We start from the raw sequence: 16686 nt of genomic DNA, 5'->3' as shown, positions 1-16686 counted from the left end.
TCTTAGCCTGCCTCACAGGGCTGTTGTGAGGATAACCATAACCCTAACCATGTACCGCTCCAGGATCCTTGGAATAAGAGTAGGATGTAAATGTAAAACTAACTAACTAACTTCTTTCATGGCTCAGAAGAAAAGGTGCTCGCATCAAGCCTTTTCCATGCATGGAATTCTGAGCACTGCATAAGAAAAGTGACTCCAAATCCAGAGACGTTCCACGTGTTGTACCGTGCACACATGCAGGTCGGTGTCTGTCTCCGCATGTGAAGATGTTTCCACATGAACAACAGACCTTCTTTTCGAGAAGACATGCGCTCATTTAAAAACAAACAGGGAGGCTGGACTCCTTGGCACTACTGTGTGCCGGTGGTGAACAGAAATCCCAGGAAATCCCAGGCCCCTCCTCAAGGCTTGATCAGCCCCACTGCGTGCGGGGGGGGGGGCGCGCGCCTGTCGCCTCTCCTCTTAGGAGAAGAGCTGCTCTTGGGGTAGCCAGCATGAACCGCAGCCTTTGCTAAGCAGGGCCTGCCTTGGTCTGCCTGTGGGTGGGAAACGACAGGTGAACGAACCCTGGCAGATATTTTCCTCCGGGGATGGGGCCATCGCTCAGCAACAGAGCCTCTGCGTTGCATGCCGAAGGTCCCGGGTTCTATCCCGGGCAGCATCTCTAGGAAGGGGGAGGAAAGACTCCTGCCCGGCCGGAACCTCGGAGAGCCGCTGCCAGCCCGGGTCGACACGCGTGCGCTAAGTGGGCCGAGGGGATCAAGCCGCTCCGTGCGTGGTGGCGGGCTGGAGCAGCTGGCAGGGGGGGAGGAGAGCCCCCGCCCGAGCCGTCCCAGCGGCCGCGCTCCTCCGGCGTGCGCGGGGCTCGCTCAGAGGCTCCTCCTCTGGCCACTCGCCCTCCGCGCAGCCGGAGCCGAGGAGGAAGGGCCGAGCCCGGCTGGAACGAGGAAGCGGCCGCTGCTGCTGGGTGGCGTCTCCTCCTCGGGTCGCCATGCGCCTGGCCACGGCGCTGGGGCTCGTCCTGCTGGCGCTCCAGCGGCTCCTTCTGCCCGCAGCCGCCGTTGCGCCGCCGCCGCCTCCCGGCTCCATCCCCGCCGCCGCCGCCGCCGCCGCCGCCTCCAGCTCCAGCAACGCCAGCCAGACCGGGCCCACCGCCGCGCCCTCGCCGCCGCCCGGGAACCGGAGCCTCGCCGAGCGGCACCCGGTGTCGGAGCTGCTGCAGGAGCTGCCCGCCGTCAAGGCCGCCGTCATCGGGGCTTGCGCCGCCAGCGCCGGCCTGGTCGCCTGCCTCCTGCTCCGCGTCTTCAGGTAGGGGCTGCGGGGGGTGGCGGCCAACTGCTCCGGGCACACGCTGCTCCTGCGCCCTTGGCTGGGAAGGGCTGCCGCCGCCGCCGCCGCCGCCTGCGCAGAGGAGCGAGGGCCCTCTGTCGACAGCGACGCGTCTGGCAGCAGCAGCAGCAGCAGCAGGCCAGGCTCCCCCCCCTCCCCAAGTCAGTTGGCAACCTCCTCCAAGCCGGAGGAGAGGCAGTGGTCGCCCCCGCCGCCGCCTCCTCCCTCCGGAGGGGCTCTGAAGAGAGGGGGAGCCCGAGGCATTCGCCTTGCCCCGGCGGTGCCTTCCAGAGGGTCCCGCTCTGCGCGCAGCAGCATATATGCCGCGTGGGGATCCGTCCAGCCAGGGAATGGGTTGCCCGCCGCTGCGCATTTGTAGAGCGCTTTGCCTGGCTCAGTGGCTTGCTTACGCACATACGTACTTGGGTGCAGAGGTGCAGCACCGAGGCGATTTGGGAGCCTGGGCCTCGAGGCCTTTGGAGGCTCCCTGCAAATTAAGCATCCTCGTGCTCTGCCGGGCGACCACACCACTTGGGAGTAGGGACAGTTTAAAGAGGACTCGGGGGGCAGGGGCTGTGGAGGCCCTGGGCTTTGGGCCCGAAGTCCAGGGGTAGGATCGCCTCTGCTTATGTACCACTCCGCAAACAAAAATAAATTATCAACATGGTGTCCATAGAAAAAGGAGGAGATGGTTCCCTTCTCCCCAGGGGCTCTCAGTCTGAAACGAAACACAAGGTAGACCCCGGCAACAGCCCGTTAAGAAGGCTTTATTGCCCTAAACTGTTCTACTGAGTTGAAACTAGGTTGGAATATTTGACTCTCCTCTGCTGCTCCCCGTGTCAAGAAGCATCTTGCCTGTATTTGGGGGGAATCTCTCCTATATCTCGCAGGAGTCACTTTCCACCCTCTGTCTTACCTGGACGCACCCTTCCCCTCTCCTGCTTCGATGTACGTGGTTGGAAAGGCCTACAGAAAGTCTGGTCTGCCATAACTGTTCCTTGAGCAGTGCAAGCAGTCCTAGTGGTTGGAGGCAGCAAACGGTATTTGTTTATCAGTTATGACGTGTACATCCGCCCTTCCTCCAAGCAGCATATGGCCACACACACATGTTTCTCCCTCCAGCCTCTTCAGCAATAATCCCGTGAGATAGGTTAGGCAAAGAGAGGGATAGAGACTCTCCCGGGGTCCCTCAGTGGCAGGGCACTGAGTGAGGCTTTGTATCTGGGTCTCCCCAGTCCAGTGGTCTCTGATGTATCACCCCACTGGCCTCCTGTTGAGAAGAACAAGAACGTAGACTGAGGAAGCTGTAACCTTTCAGATGGAATGCAGGCCCAGGCAGGCAGCATCCACTGGGGATAGTGCAGCAGGAAAGAAAAGGCCCTCCCCATGCAGAGTTAAGGGCCGATGTGACACCAGCAACTACTGCACTAGTCTTGGCAATTTCTCCATTTGCACGTTTGGAAATTCCATGCTGCAGGATTCAGGGACTCCTGCTCTCTTGTGAGCCTCTCACTCATGCAGTCTAACTAGCATTCTAGTCCTCTTGAGGATGGATGTTCCTGACTACAATGTTCACACACTTCTAGAGTTCTTGGAGTCTCTTCCAAAGCTGGTCTTGTGGCAACAACAAATATTTATATACTGCTTTCCAACAAAAGTTTCCCAAGCAGTACTGTCCCCCTTGCTAAGCAGGGTCCACCCTGGTTTGCATTTGAATGGGAGACTATGTGTGGGAGCACTGTAAGATGTCCCCCTGAGGAGGTGGGGCTGCTCTGGGAAGAGGATCTGCCTGCTTGCATGCAGAATGCTCCAAGTTCCCTCCCTGGCAGCATCTCCAGATAGGACTGGGAGAGACTCCTGCCTGCAGCCTTGGAGAAGCTGCTGCCAGTCAGTGTAGACCAGGGATTCTCAACATTGGCTCCCCAGATGTTATTGGACTTCAACTCCCATAATCCCCAACCAAAGGCCACTGGGGCTGGGGATTATGGGAGTTGAAGTTCAATAGCATCTGGGGGCCCGACGCTGAGAATCCCTGGTGTAGACAATACTGAGCTAGATGGACCAAGGGTCTGATTCTGTATAAGACAGCTTCCTATGTTGCTACATTTCCCTCCAGGTTGAAAAGATTCCTGAGGAGGCTGGTGTGTGTGTGTGTGTGTGTGTGTGTGTGTGTGTGTTGAGCGGGGGAACCAATGGACAAACTTGGCTGTCCATTTCGATATCTTGTTTTTCAGGAAACATCTGTGCTCGGATATCTCTTGCATGCAAATATTTGCAGAAAGGGTTCGTACTCTTTTCCTGAAAAGCGGGCTTTTTGTTCCACTGGAATCTTCCTCTAATGGAGGGGGAAACAATGGTTGGAAGCATGCTGGGTGCGGTAGACTGTTTCCCCCTCCCAGTGCGATACGATACGTATCAGTCCTTGGGGCTTAAGCGCCTGGGTACAGAGAGTACAGTGCCCTCACCAGCTTGCAGCCTTCAGGACGTTCCTGATAACCCGCCTTGCTGGTATGAGTCATCTCTCAAAGCCCAGGCTGACGAAGGTGTGCTGTCGTGAAAGGGAACACACCTGTGAGGAGTGAGAGCTCTTCCTTGGGCTCCCTTAGGGAGCTGCTGTATTGAGTCTGACCTTCTTTAATCTTCTTCAGTCTTGCCTGCCCTGATAAGCAGCAGCTCTCTCCAGGGTTTTAGACGGGGGTCTTTTTCCTAGCCGCGCCTGGAGATTGAGCCTGAGACTGCGTGCCAAGCAGATATACTGCCCCTGAGCCATGACCCTCCTTAAAGGCTCTATCAGTGGCTACTAGTCCTGATAGTGATAGGCCACCTCTAGCCTCGGAGGCAAAATGCCTCTGAATCCCAGTTGCTGGGGAGCAGCAGCAGGAGAGAGAAGGCATGCTGGTGGGCCACTGTGGGAAACAGGATGCTAGACCGACAGGCCTCCAGAAAGCCACGCGTCTACTGGTCTGTGACGAGTGAAAAATGATGCCGGACGAGTAGGAAAAACAAAATTCCTGACGAGTAATGGACCAGCATCACTCGATGAGTAAAAAGGTTGTCTGGCTGGTGAACAGAGCCAACATTGCTTGACCCCTGCTGGACTAGAGAGGTCTTTCTGGAGGCACTGGCCCTCTTCGACCCCAGCACAACAGCCCTTCAGTGGCTGTTGCTAGGGTCTGCCTTGTGTTCCTTTTTGGATTGTGAGCCCTTTGGGGACAGGGAGCCGTCTTTTTTATGTATTATTTATTTTTCTGTGTAAACCACTTTGAGAACTTTGTTGAAGAGTGGTGCATATGTGTGTGTGTGAAAAACTTATTTTCATAGTAGTAGTAATAGTAGCCTGAACCAGCAGGAGTTTCCTTATCTGATGTGGACATAGGATCCACATAGGATGCTGCCTTATCCTTAGCCAGGCCTTTGGTCCATCTAGCTCAGTATTGTCGAGTCAGAATGGCAAGAACTCTCCAGGGACAGGGAAGAGTCCTGGAGCACCTTTCCCATCACCTGCTGCCTGATCCTTTTAACTAGAGATTGATCCTGTGTGCAAAGCCGGTGCCCTGCCCTTGGGAAAGGATCTTGGCCCTGCCCTAACCGGTACACTTGTGAGCCAAACAGTGTGTGTGTCTCAATCAGCCTCCTCCTCCTCTTCCTTCAAAACAAAGTGAAGGAGCTTTGCTTTGCTACTCCCCTACGTCTCCCTGGAGCAGTTAGGAGCACAGGAAACTGCCTTATTTTATTTATTTATACATACATACATACATACATACATACATACATACATACATACATACCAAGTCAGACCCTTGGTCCATCTAGCTCAGTATTGTCTACACTGACTGGCAGCAGCTCTCCAAGGTTCCGGGCAGGAGTCTCTCCCAGCCCTACCTGGAGATGCTGCCAACCTGGGACCTTCTCTATGCCGATTCCCCTTCCATTCCATTCTCTAAGGGCAATTTCTTACAGTGTGCATATGTAGTCTCCCGTCTAAATGCAATTCACGCTCACTGCCAGAAGACCAGTTCTTCTCCCTCTTTACAGAAATACGAGAATTCACGTGCTCTGCCTTCCGGCGATGTAGGTGTGCCTCAAATGTTTCCTTGTCCACCTGCTTGCAAACAATTCTCTGCCTTTCTGCCTTGTTTTTTCCCAGCCAAGCAGGTGTGACGATGTCCTTAATGTTCCTCTGCTCTGGTTCTCGCTTGCTCCCCTCTGAGTACTTTATCCATGGTTATGACCTCACCCTATTTGTTTTCTTTTTTTAAAAAAAAGGGAAACAGGATGTTGAATCCTGGGTAACCACAAATGTGCCGTTGTCTGTGGGCACAGACACGTCCAACTCTGTTGCTTCCTTGCTCAGCAAATACAGAGGACGGGGCTACACTTGACAGAGGAATAGAAGCAAACAAAATAAAATAAACCCTGCTCCAAAGAACTGTATACACAACAAGTTTTGACCATTCAGTCAGAAACAGAGGGAATACAAATTCGACTAGTATTCATAGACCGCTTTTCAACGGAAAGTTCCCAAAGCGGTTTACGTAGAAATAAATAAATAAGGCTCCCTGTCCCCAAAGGGCTCACAGTCAGAAAAAGAAACACAGGATAGACACTAGCAGCAGCAGCCACTGGAGGGGTGCTGTGCTGGGGATGGAGAGGGCCAGTTGCTCTCCCCCTGCTCAGTACAGAGAATCGCCACTTCTAAAAGGGGCCTCTTTGCTCAGTTAGCAGGGGGGAGTATTTTACAGCAGGGGTTCTCAACCTTGGCTCCCCAGGGGTTGTCGGGACTACAGGTCCCATCATCCCCAGCCGTAGTGGCTGAGGGCTGGGATGATATAGTCCCACCACACTCAGGGGACCAAGAGTTAGAAACCGGTGCTTTGAAAGCTCTGCAGTGTGTTGCTCACCACCTTGGCTCCTGCTGAGTGAAAAGAAAATAAAGTTTCCCCACTGGAGCATTTCAGCACCAGGCCAGTTGAAATTTGCACAGGAGATGACCCTACACAGGAGACAGACAGACAGACAGACAGACAGACAGACACACACACACACACACACACACACACCTCTCACACACACACCTCTCACACACACACACACCTCTCACATGCAGGGTCTCACTCAGCCCAGTTCTTGGCCCCTGGCGGAGGGGTTGGCCTGCCTCCTGGGAGTCTGGCTTCTGCAGCTTGTTCTGGGGCAGAGGAGGGAGTGGAAGAGGCTTCTTGAAACAACCGAGACTTAAAAAAAAAAGATTAATTCAAGCTGGCAGCCCATGAGATGCTGTGTGACGGTCTTCTCGGAGGCTTTGCTGTAAAGTTCCCGCCTGATGGATGATGTGAGAGCAAAAGGGGGAGCAGGGAGTGTTTCGGGGGGTGGGTGGGTGCCTAATTTCCAAATCCGGGTGCCTAATTTGCATTTGAGGAAAATTGGCTTGAAAATAGTTTTTGAGCCGGATAGTGACTGCATGTTTTGCTCCATAACTCCGCTTCTCCGAGGGCTAGAGCTTAGATGATGATGATGATGATGATGATGATGATAATGAATGAAAGCTGAAATCCGAGCAAATCTGGTTGGGCAAAGCTGTCTGGGTGAGATGCTTAAAATCCGGTTGGAACCCGGAATTCTGGGGTGCATGGCAACTCTACCTTGGAGTCACCCGTGACCTCCGCTTACGGGGTGTCGGGATGCTGTCCTGTCTCTGAAGCTTGCTGTGTGAGCACGGAGGGCCATTCCTCCCTTTTGCTGGGCCTCCTCCCGCCGAGTGTGGCTGGTGCCCCAGGCAGGGTGAGGCCCATCTCGGGACCTCTTCCTTAGTGGGGTCAAGAGCGAGGCCTTTAATCCTGCCGGCGGGTGACTGAAAATAGCTTAAAAGCTCAAGATCCGTCTAAGGAGCTGGTGAGTTGACGGCCAAGGGTTGCACCCGCCGCTGTCACATGGCCGTGTGAGAGGGAGCAGCTGCTTGGCATATGATTTGCTGCTTGGCCCAAACAGCCCCGGGGGTGGGAGGCTGAAGCCAGGTGCAGACGGGTGTCTGTCTGTCTCCCTCCCAGCCGCCTTGGATTAAAAGTTGCAGCAAGGGCTGTTCCGAGAGGTGTTTGGGGAAAGTGGCCGGGGAGGAGGAGCTGGTCTTGCAGTGGGTGTGCATCACCCCTTTGCTAAGCAGGGTCTGCCCTGGTTTGCATTTGGAGGGGAGACCTGTGAGCACGGAGGTTTTATTTATTTTCCGTTTCTATCCCGCTCTTCCTCCAAGGAGCCCAGAGCGCTGTGTGGTACATGGTGATGTTTATCCTCACAACAGCCCTGTGAGGCTGGCTAGGCTGAGAGAGAAATGGCTTGCCAAGAGTCACCAAGTGAGTTTTGTGGCTGAATGGACCATAGCTCAGTGGAAGAGCATCTGCTCACATGCGGAAGATCTCAGGTTCAGTTGCTGGCAGTGTCTCCAGGTAGGGCTGGGAGAGACTCTTGCCTGGAATCTTGGAGAGCTGCTGCCAGTCAGTGCAGACAATACTGAGCACGAGGGACCAAGTGTCTGACTCGGTAATTAGCAGCTTCTTGTGTTCTTGGGGAAGCGGCTGTAGTTTAGTGGAAGAGCACAGGCTTTGCATGCAGATGGTCAGTCTTGGGCAGTATCTCCAGGTCAGGCTGGGAGAGACTCCTGCCTTCAGTGTGCATGGATTTTTCAGCTCGAGCTTTCTGGAGTGGCGCTGTGTGGGAAAAGCGTCAGCTGTGAAAGAATCTGCAGGGCAGGTTACCATGGAAGATGCCGGAGCAGGACCAGAAGAAACGATCCCAGAATCCTGGGAGGGTTGAGTTGGAAGGGACTGGACACCTAGTCCAGCTCAGCATCGAACGTTCCATCGAGTCGGTGGCGACCACAGAGCCTTCCTGTGGTTGTCTTTGGTAGAATACAGGAGGGGTTGACCATTGCCATCTCCTGCACAGTATGAGATGATGGTGCCTTTCAGCATCTTCCTAGATCGCTGCTGCCCAATATAGGTGGGATTCGAACCGGCAACCTCTGGCTTGCTAGTCAAGCCATTTCCTTGTTGTAACATCTGGGAATCCCTGTTAGAGGGATCACTGCTGGTGAAAACAGAACAGAGAGTGTATTGAACCTCCACCCAAAAACTGGTCCAGAGAGGTTATTTTCAGAGCTGAACCCAAGCCTAAAAGCCCATGGTTGCTTTGGTCTGGAACCAAGCCCTAAAGACAGAAAAGTGGGAACTGGTTCAAGAAAGGTCAGATGCTCTGCTTGCGATTGTAAGATTGTTTTCTTTTCTTGTTTGGCGTGTGTTTTAGCTGTTTGTATGTATGTTTGTGAAAGCCCTTAAAAATAATAAGCTTTTTCTCAAGTTAAGTGGATATCATTGTATTCACTTTATCGACTTAGGTTGCAAGCAAGAGAGAGAAATTATGATTCTGCGCGAGATGTGCCCAAACTGGTTCCAAATATCCGAACTGGCTGTTGAACCACTTTGTAAAGTTAGTGCCTGAGCTGGAGAGTTAAAAAGTATTGAAGAACCTGAACCAGAATTGATCCCTGTATTTTAATTGTTCAACTCTCTGCCTTACAAGCTGGTGCTTCTGGGAAGTTCAAAGACGGAATATGGTGAAAACCAGACCTAATAAATACTTCAAATGCAAAGCATAGATCAGATTTTATTTACTGTTTTAGACCAGCAAAACAAGTGCAGTAAAAATGCAATGAAGCCCACGGCTTTCAGCTATGACAAATACCAGATAGATTGCTGTTTCAAATTACTGTTGCTAGTGTTACAGCCATATCCTCTAGTCTATAATATTTAATCAACAGACAAAGTTATTTCATGATGGATTCTACAAGCCACCGTGCAAAATTTAGCAATGATATGCGTGAAATGCATAGAGTTCTGCTTCTTAGGTGCCTGGGTGACAAACGTTTAATCCAGAAATAAAGGGTGCATGGTTTAATAGAGAGACATTCCATAAAGATGCACTGAAGATCTTAAAATCGAGGCCGCCTCTGTGCGTGTCTATATATGAAGCTATAGGTTCAAGCGCATATAGGTTGCTTTCTTTTCCAATGTTCTGGGTTGCTTTCTATGCACCTCAAGCACTTGTGACAATGCAATCTGTAGTATTTAAAGTAGACAACTAAATGTGCAGTAAATGAATCAATCTATATCTAAGGTGCAGAGGGGTGATTCTAATTGGTGTTGGTGAGATCGGCGTTAGAGGATTCTCGCTCTTTTGTTCTGGACTAATTAATCTGGTATAAATAGTGTGGACGTTGCCTAAATGGCTTGTAAACCTGTATTGTTTTTTAATAGCTCATTAGATTTGTTGTTCATGGCAGTATTTTTAAAAAAGATGCTCTTTAGGACTGACAAAAGCAACATCTTGGAAGGACCACTTAATGACTGGCAATTACAGCCCTTTCGCGGCACGGTGTAATGGCCCCAGATGTTTGCAGAGGGCTGTTGGAACCTGTGCCCATGGCCAGTTTTGCAAACTCGTTTCTTCACTCCCTTGAGCCTCTAAACCACAGGGAGACCAAGCAATATGTATCCAACAATGCATGTGTAATATTTAGCTCAAAGTAATGGGAAGTAATTAGCTCAGTGGAAGAGCATGTGGAAGGTCCCAGGATCACTCCCTGGTGGCATCTCCAGGTCGAACTGGGAAAGACTCCTGCCTGAAACCTTGGAGAGCTGCTGCCAGCCAGTGTGGGTGATCCTGAGCTAGATGGACCAAGGGTCTGACTCAGTATATGGCAGCTTCCTAAGTAATGCTATATATAACACAGTGTTAACATTTTAACTGATTAATCATTTAGATTCGGGACAATGCAGGCTATCTTGTTAGAACCTACCTTTTCCCATGAAGATTTAGTATTCGATTTCTCTCTCCTTTTAGGTCTGGTAGGAAGATTAAAAAGACACGCAAGTATGACATCATCACAACCCCCGCAGAACGGGTAGAAATGGCCCCGTTGAATGAAGATGAGGACGATGATGAAGATTCCACAGTGTTTGATATCAAATACAGGTAGGGAGATGGAAAGGGCTGTGGGGGAATATATGAACGGCTTGGAGGGGTGTGTGTGTGTGTGTGTGTCGGCAACTGTGTTCTTTCTCTGCCACCTACCCAAAACAAGTCGGCATCTAAAGTTTTCTTCGGCAATAAAAAGCCACATCATTTTAGAGCAGGGCCTCACAACTTTGGCCCTCCTGCAGATGTTGGTCTGCATAACCCCTTATTGGTCACTGTGACTGGGGATGATGGGAGTTGTAGTCCAACAACAGCTGGAGGGCTGCAGTTTTGCTGCCTTGTTTTTAGAAGTACCTTTTCACACAGTGCACAGTTTAACCTGTGGAACTCTCTGCCACGTGGTGTCATGGCGCCTCTGAATCCCAGTTGCAGGGGAGCAACAGCAAGGAGAGAGGGCATGCCCTCAGCTCCTGCCTGTGGGCTCCCCAGAGGCATCTGGTGGGCCACTGTGTGAAACTGGATGCTGGACTAGAGAGGCCTTGGGCCCGATCCAGCAGGGCTGTTTTTATGATTAATACCAAAGAATGAGCCAGTGTGTGGTCTCGGGGGTCAGGCACTGGGGTTGGGACTGAGGAGCCTCGGGTTCGAATCTCCCCGTCCCCATATGAGCTTGCCTTGGCCTGCCTCTCAGCCCAAGCCATTTCCCCAGGATATTGTGAGATGCACAATGCATTGAGAGCAATGAGAGAGCCGTGGAATCGAGCAATTGAGCGCATCAAGGCCGTGGATGCTGCTGCTTGGAGCTTGCTCCCCAGGGCACCTTTTGTTCCTCGCCATCCTGGAGGGCCTTTTCTGTCCCTCCCTGCCACAGAACGGTGTGGGCGGCTCAGAAGTGGGAATGCCCTTGGTGCCCCCAGAGCCGTCTTGCCTGGGCTCATCCGAGGCCTCTGCTCTCTGGAGAGGGGCCGTAATAGGTTTCTTGCAAGGCAGAGTCAGAGGCCTGTTCCAGCACAGAGCATGGGGGCATGCTGCCCTTTTAGAGGCATTTATCTTCCAGCAGGCTGAGCTGCCGCTTGGTTGGTGGGGGGCGTCGTTTGTTCTCATCCAAAAGGGGCCGGCGAAATGGACAGATGGGAGGCTACATGTGTGAGCATCGTGAGATCTTCCCCTTAGGGGATGGGGCCGCTCTGGGAAGAGCCCCTGCCTGCTTGCATGCAGAAAATTCCAAGTTCCCTCCCTGGCGGCATCTCCAGATAGGGTGAGAGAGACTCCTGCCTGCAACCTTGGAGAAGCCGCTGCCTCGTGGCCTAGTGTCTGAAGAGGGCTTTTGCTTGAATGAGACCTGCTTCTCTGGTTATGCTCACTCTGCTTTGCTTCCCTCCTCCTACTAGGTGAGGCCGTTATCCACAACCCCACAGGAGGAGTCGGAAATGGCTGAAGTGCCGAAGCAGCAAAGGAGGGCTGGGAAACAGCTCCTTCATGTCACCGAAACTTGCTCTCTCTCTCTCCTCCAAAACCTTGGTTTCTAATGGATTCAGCAGCAGGCATCTGAAAAACAACCCTAAACGTTACTGCTAGGTTCCCGGGGACCTAACCAGAAGACCTGAGAAGTTTTTTTTCCTTCCGACTCTGCTTGCCAACTCGAGAATACTCTTGTCTTGTATTAAGGTTTGGGTACCCCCTTGTATGCCAGCCCTGACACCCTTGTGTAATAGTGCAAACTTTGGTTCCGAAATGTCGGGGTGCTCCGTGGGTTTTCTGCTCTCCACTCTCAGGTGGGTGCTTGTTCTCTGCTGCACCCAATATTTCTGGGAGTGCGGAGTTCTCTGCCAGCAAGAATATTTCCCTGCCAAGTGAAATAGGCTTGGGATTTTTGTAAACTGTGCTGAAATGGTAGATATATTGGGTGTGTGTATGTGTGTACGTGTGTTGTGAATGCGATGGAAGCAATTGTGGTGACTTGCTACTGATGATAACAATTGCACTAAAATTTTGATCTGCAATAAGCTTCCCTGGTCCCGTCCCCCCCCAGGAGATATTCCCAAAATCATTCCAGAGAGTGAAACCTTTTGCAAAGGGTGAGAGGATGTCCAACTTTGGATCAGAGGAAAGATTATTTTTGTAATTCCCTCCTCCTCTTCTTCTTTTCTCTTCTGGGGGGTAGTCCGATGTTACAGATAGAGCTGTATTGTGTGTGCACTTTCTTTCTCCCTCTGCTTGCAGTAACTTCTCTTGTCCAAATATGTATGTAAATCTGTGGAGATGTATTAAATTGGAACAAGAGAATATTGTGGATAGCACTACAGTGGGAAAGCAAAGATCTTGTTCCTCCAAAAAAACACCCACGAAGTTAGATACCTCTCTTGTGGTAATGGATGCGATGACTCTTTTTTCCTGCAGGGGGCTCGGTTCTTGAAAGGTGTAACATGACTGAACATAAACCAAAAGGTCCACGTAGGTTCCTTCCTATTTCTCCCTTTTCTGGAACAGATTTAGCCATCTTACCAGTGTTAATCAAACTGGATGTTTTGCCTCTTATATTGAAAAGGTGGGGATGGAACCGTAGCTCAGTGTTTGAGCATCTCCTTTCCTGCAGAAGGTGTGCCAGGTCAAGCCCTGGCAGCATCTCCAGGTAGATCTGGGAAGGACTCCTGCCTGGAACATTGGAGAGCCACTGCCAGTCAGTGCTGACAGTGTGGTGAGCTAGCAAGACCAAGGCTCTGTCTGGTAGAAGGCGGCTTCCCAAGTACACATTCAGTTGACCATCTACATGACCATCTGCATAGGGCTCTTGGTGCAATCAGAAGTCCTGGCAAAGGCGTCGCAGGGAGAGAATCGTGTTTGTGTACTTGCACAGACAATGCAGCCTTTCAACCGAATGCATGTGGGTCCCTCTATATGTCACCCTGGCTATGTTATCAAAAGAGGACTGTCTTCTCACTTTGTTAACAGGGAGATGAGAATCTTTGGCTTATGGTCCTTTTATCTCTGTAAAACATCTCTAACTCTCGCATCGGCTTTGCCTGCTCTGGCTTCCTTGAAAGCACATCGATCTCGGAGGCCGCATTCTGGTTGAGCCCAACTGGGCAGGCTACTCGTGGCCAAAACTCTTTTTCTTCTGGCCTAATTTACAGTTTTAAGTTCAGCCCCTTATTACCTGGTCTGGTGGCTTGCATCCAGTTTCATCCCTGCTTGACTTTGGAAGGTGGTCCGGTCTGGTGGCTTGTCACCTGTGTGGCTGGATTCCGTCCCAGTCCCAATTTCAGTGATGGGACTGGTTTCGTTTTAGCTGTAACTCGCTAAGGCAGGGGGTTCTCAAACTTGGGTCCCTAGATGATGTTGGATTACAATTCCCATCATCCCTGGCCATGATGTGGCTGGGGGTGATAGGAGCTGTAGTCCAACTTCTGGGGACCCAAATTTGAGAAGCCCTGAACTAAGAGTGTGTGGGTCTGTTGGACTCTGGGAGAAATGTAGCAAAGCCAAATCCTGGGAGGTTCTAGGAACGCTGAGAGAGCCTGCAGAAGTATATTGTTCACATGAAGCACCGAGGACTTACAGAGGCTGGAAGATACCAAAGTGACTCTGATTTCTGCTAAGTATTGGCACAGCACAGTTCAAAGTGGGGCACTTGTGTGGGAATGGCAGGTTATGCCAATGGGACTTAAAGCTTCTAGCCCTCAGTAATATATCAGAGCAGCTGATGAGGGTAGTCCTTCAGGGCAATTTTATTTATATTTCTGTAGCACCCTTTGTTCTAAGACCCCAGGGTGGTGAACAAGTTTAAAACAGCCATAAAACATCAATTAAAACATCCTCAATAAAACAGACACAACCACAACCTAATCAGAGAGCAGAGGCCAACTCATTGGCCGGACGTGTGGATAGGAACATAGGAAACTGCCATATACTGAGTCAGAATATTCATCTATCTAGCTCAGTATTGTCTTCACAGACTGGCAGCGGCTTCTCCAAGGCTGCAGGCAGGAATCTCTCTTAGCCCTCTCTTGGAGATGCCGCCAGGGAGGGAACTTGGAACCTTCTGCTCTTCCCAGAACAGCACCATCCCCTGAGGGGAATATCTTACAGTGCTCACACATCACGTCTCCCATGTAAATGCAACCAGGGTGGACCCTGCTTAGCTAAGGGGACAAGTTATGCTTGCTACCACAAGACCAGCTCTCCTCTCCAATAAAAGGGCAGTCTTCAGTCTACTAAGAAAGACTGGGAGACAGTCATGCAGATCTAAACTGAGACTGCGTCCCACAGCTTGGGGGCAATCCTGAGAAGGCCGTGTCCTGTGTGCTCAACAAATGAGCTTCAGCTGGTATCGGCAAACTGAGCAGAGCCCTCTCAGCTGACTTAGTCAGCTGGGTAGATTCCGCTGGAAGCAAGCTGGATCCTTTCCCACAGGGACCCAGGGCCCAAGCTGTTTGGGGTTTCAAAAGCAATAACCTGCCCTCTGAATTGTACCTGTAGACAAAGAGGCAGCCGACACAGAACTGTTCCCTCAAGACCTGCGGAATATGGGCACCACGGATGGCTCCAGACACCAAGCTGGCAGTTGCCTTCTGCACATTCGGAGTTTTCTGGATACTGTTCAAGGGCAGCAGCCCCGCATAGCACGTATCTTCCACTAATCCAGAGATGACATGACTGGGGTATGGGTGACAGAGGCCAGGCCAGTGTGTGCTCTGCAGGGAAGTCCACAAGGAAAACTAAAGTTTGGGGGTGCAGAGATGGAGGCTCAACACCCAGGGAAGTTTGTGGCCACGTAGAGCAATCAGCAGCATCAAATGGTAGAGCGTTTGCTGGATTGTACAGAGGCCATGGAAGAGGAGGGTGGATTTCAATGTCCCTCCCATGGGTGGGGGGGAAATCCCTGCTTGCAGAAATTAGCATGTCAAAGGAAAGGCTTGGCTGAATGCTTTCCCTTGCTCTGCTAGCTTTCTGTCTGCAGGGTGTGTGTGTGTGTGTGTGTGTGTGTGTGTGTGTGTGTGTGTGTGTGTGTGTGTGTGTGTGTGTTTAGATGCAGCAGCATTCAAATATACAGGTTAGAGTGTGGGGAGAGTTCTGCCTCTGGGCTCGTCTTTATTGGGACTCCAGGTGCTAAGAGGAGAAACCTGCCAACCTTCCTCAGGGCAGGTGGGTGGCTGCAACTTTATTCTTTTTCGCGTCATGCTGGCAAAAGCTTTGATCTCCAGTTCCGGCTGTAGGTGTGAGGCCGAGGCGTCCACCTCTCCCTACAGCTTTTTAAAAATACAATTTAAATCTTGGTGTCATCTGACTGGAATGTTCTCTAGGTTTATTGATTCGAAGACTTCTACGGCAGGCATTTCCCGTCTGGTCCTCTAGATCAGGGATTCTCAACGTTGGGTCCCCAGATGTTTTTGGACTTCAACTCCCATAATCCCCAACCAAAGGCCACTGGGGCAGGGGATTATAGGAGTTGAAGTCCAGTAATATCTGGGGACCCAATATTGAGAATCCTGCTCTAGATGTTTCTGAACTACGACTCCCATCATCCTTGGCTACAATTTATTTTGGCTGGGGATGAGGGGAGTTATAATTCAGCAACATCTGGAGCAGGGATTCTCAACTTTTGGTCTCCAGATGTTATTGAACTTCAACTCCCATAATCCCCTGCCCCAGTGGCCTGTGGTTGGGGATTATGGGGGTTGAAGTCCAATATTATCTGGGGACCCAGCATTGACTATCCCTGATCTGGAGGGCCACAGGTGGGGAACCCCTGCTCTAGGGCTCTTGCCATGACCCGCACAGAGCTGCATAATAAGTGTGCCTAGGACTTATTTTTAAAAATGGGGGACATGTTACAACTTTAATGACTGGAAATCAGTCTTAATAACACATATGTGTTTTTTTGTTTTTTTCTGGAGGAGAATTAGTAGCTATGTATTAACCACTACATTAATGTGAACTGACTTTTTAGCATCTTGCAGTATTGCATTCTGGGAAGGTTGCCATCTGGCGACAAATTTGGCTGGGTTCTTTCCAGTGTGTTGAGCATATTACGTTACATTTTGGTTTGGTCTTTGGCTTTGTAATAAAAGAGAACAGTGAAAAGTCATTGTGTGAGGCCTGTGATTGACGAAAAGTTACTGTTCACCAGCGACGGGTGCAGCTTTTCAAAGAGAGGGTGCACTGCAATTTGAGAACTCATGGGCCTGGTTCACACAACCATTTGGATCCAGGTTTAATGTGGGTTACCACACGACTGTGTGAACCCACACCAAGATGGCTTATGGCCTGAGATCTGCCAGAGACCTGCTTTGGTGGGGGTTCACCTAATCGTGCTAATGTCAGTAACCCAAATTAAAGCTCGATTCAATTCATTGGGTGAACTAGACATAAACACTTTATTTTTATAAATAA

At 51.0% G+C, this 16686-nt stretch overlaps 1 protein-coding gene across 1 annotated transcript; it reads left to right on the top strand.

The window, feature by feature from the left end:
• The first annotated feature begins 469 nt into the window (after nt 1-469).
• Nucleotides 470-16381, top strand: FAM174B (family with sequence similarity 174 member B). Its single transcript, XM_053272711.1, has 3 exons — nt 470-1308; nt 10219-10350; nt 11685-16381. Exons 1-3 carry the CDS (start codon nt 992-994, stop codon nt 11686-11688), a joined length of 453 nt encoding a protein of 150 aa, XP_053128686.1. The 5' UTR covers nt 470-991; the 3' UTR covers nt 11689-16381.
• Nucleotides 16382-16686: the final 305 nt, after the last annotated feature.

Source organism: Hemicordylus capensis, chromosome 10 (genome assembly GCF_027244095.1).
Source record: "Hemicordylus capensis ecotype Gifberg chromosome 10, rHemCap1.1.pri, whole genome shotgun sequence".
In the NCBI taxonomy this organism is placed as follows: Eukaryota; Metazoa; Chordata; class Lepidosauria; order Squamata; family Cordylidae; genus Hemicordylus; species Hemicordylus capensis.
The sequence above is the reverse complement of the archived record's forward strand: the minus strand, read 5'-3'. Positions and strand labels throughout refer to the sequence as shown.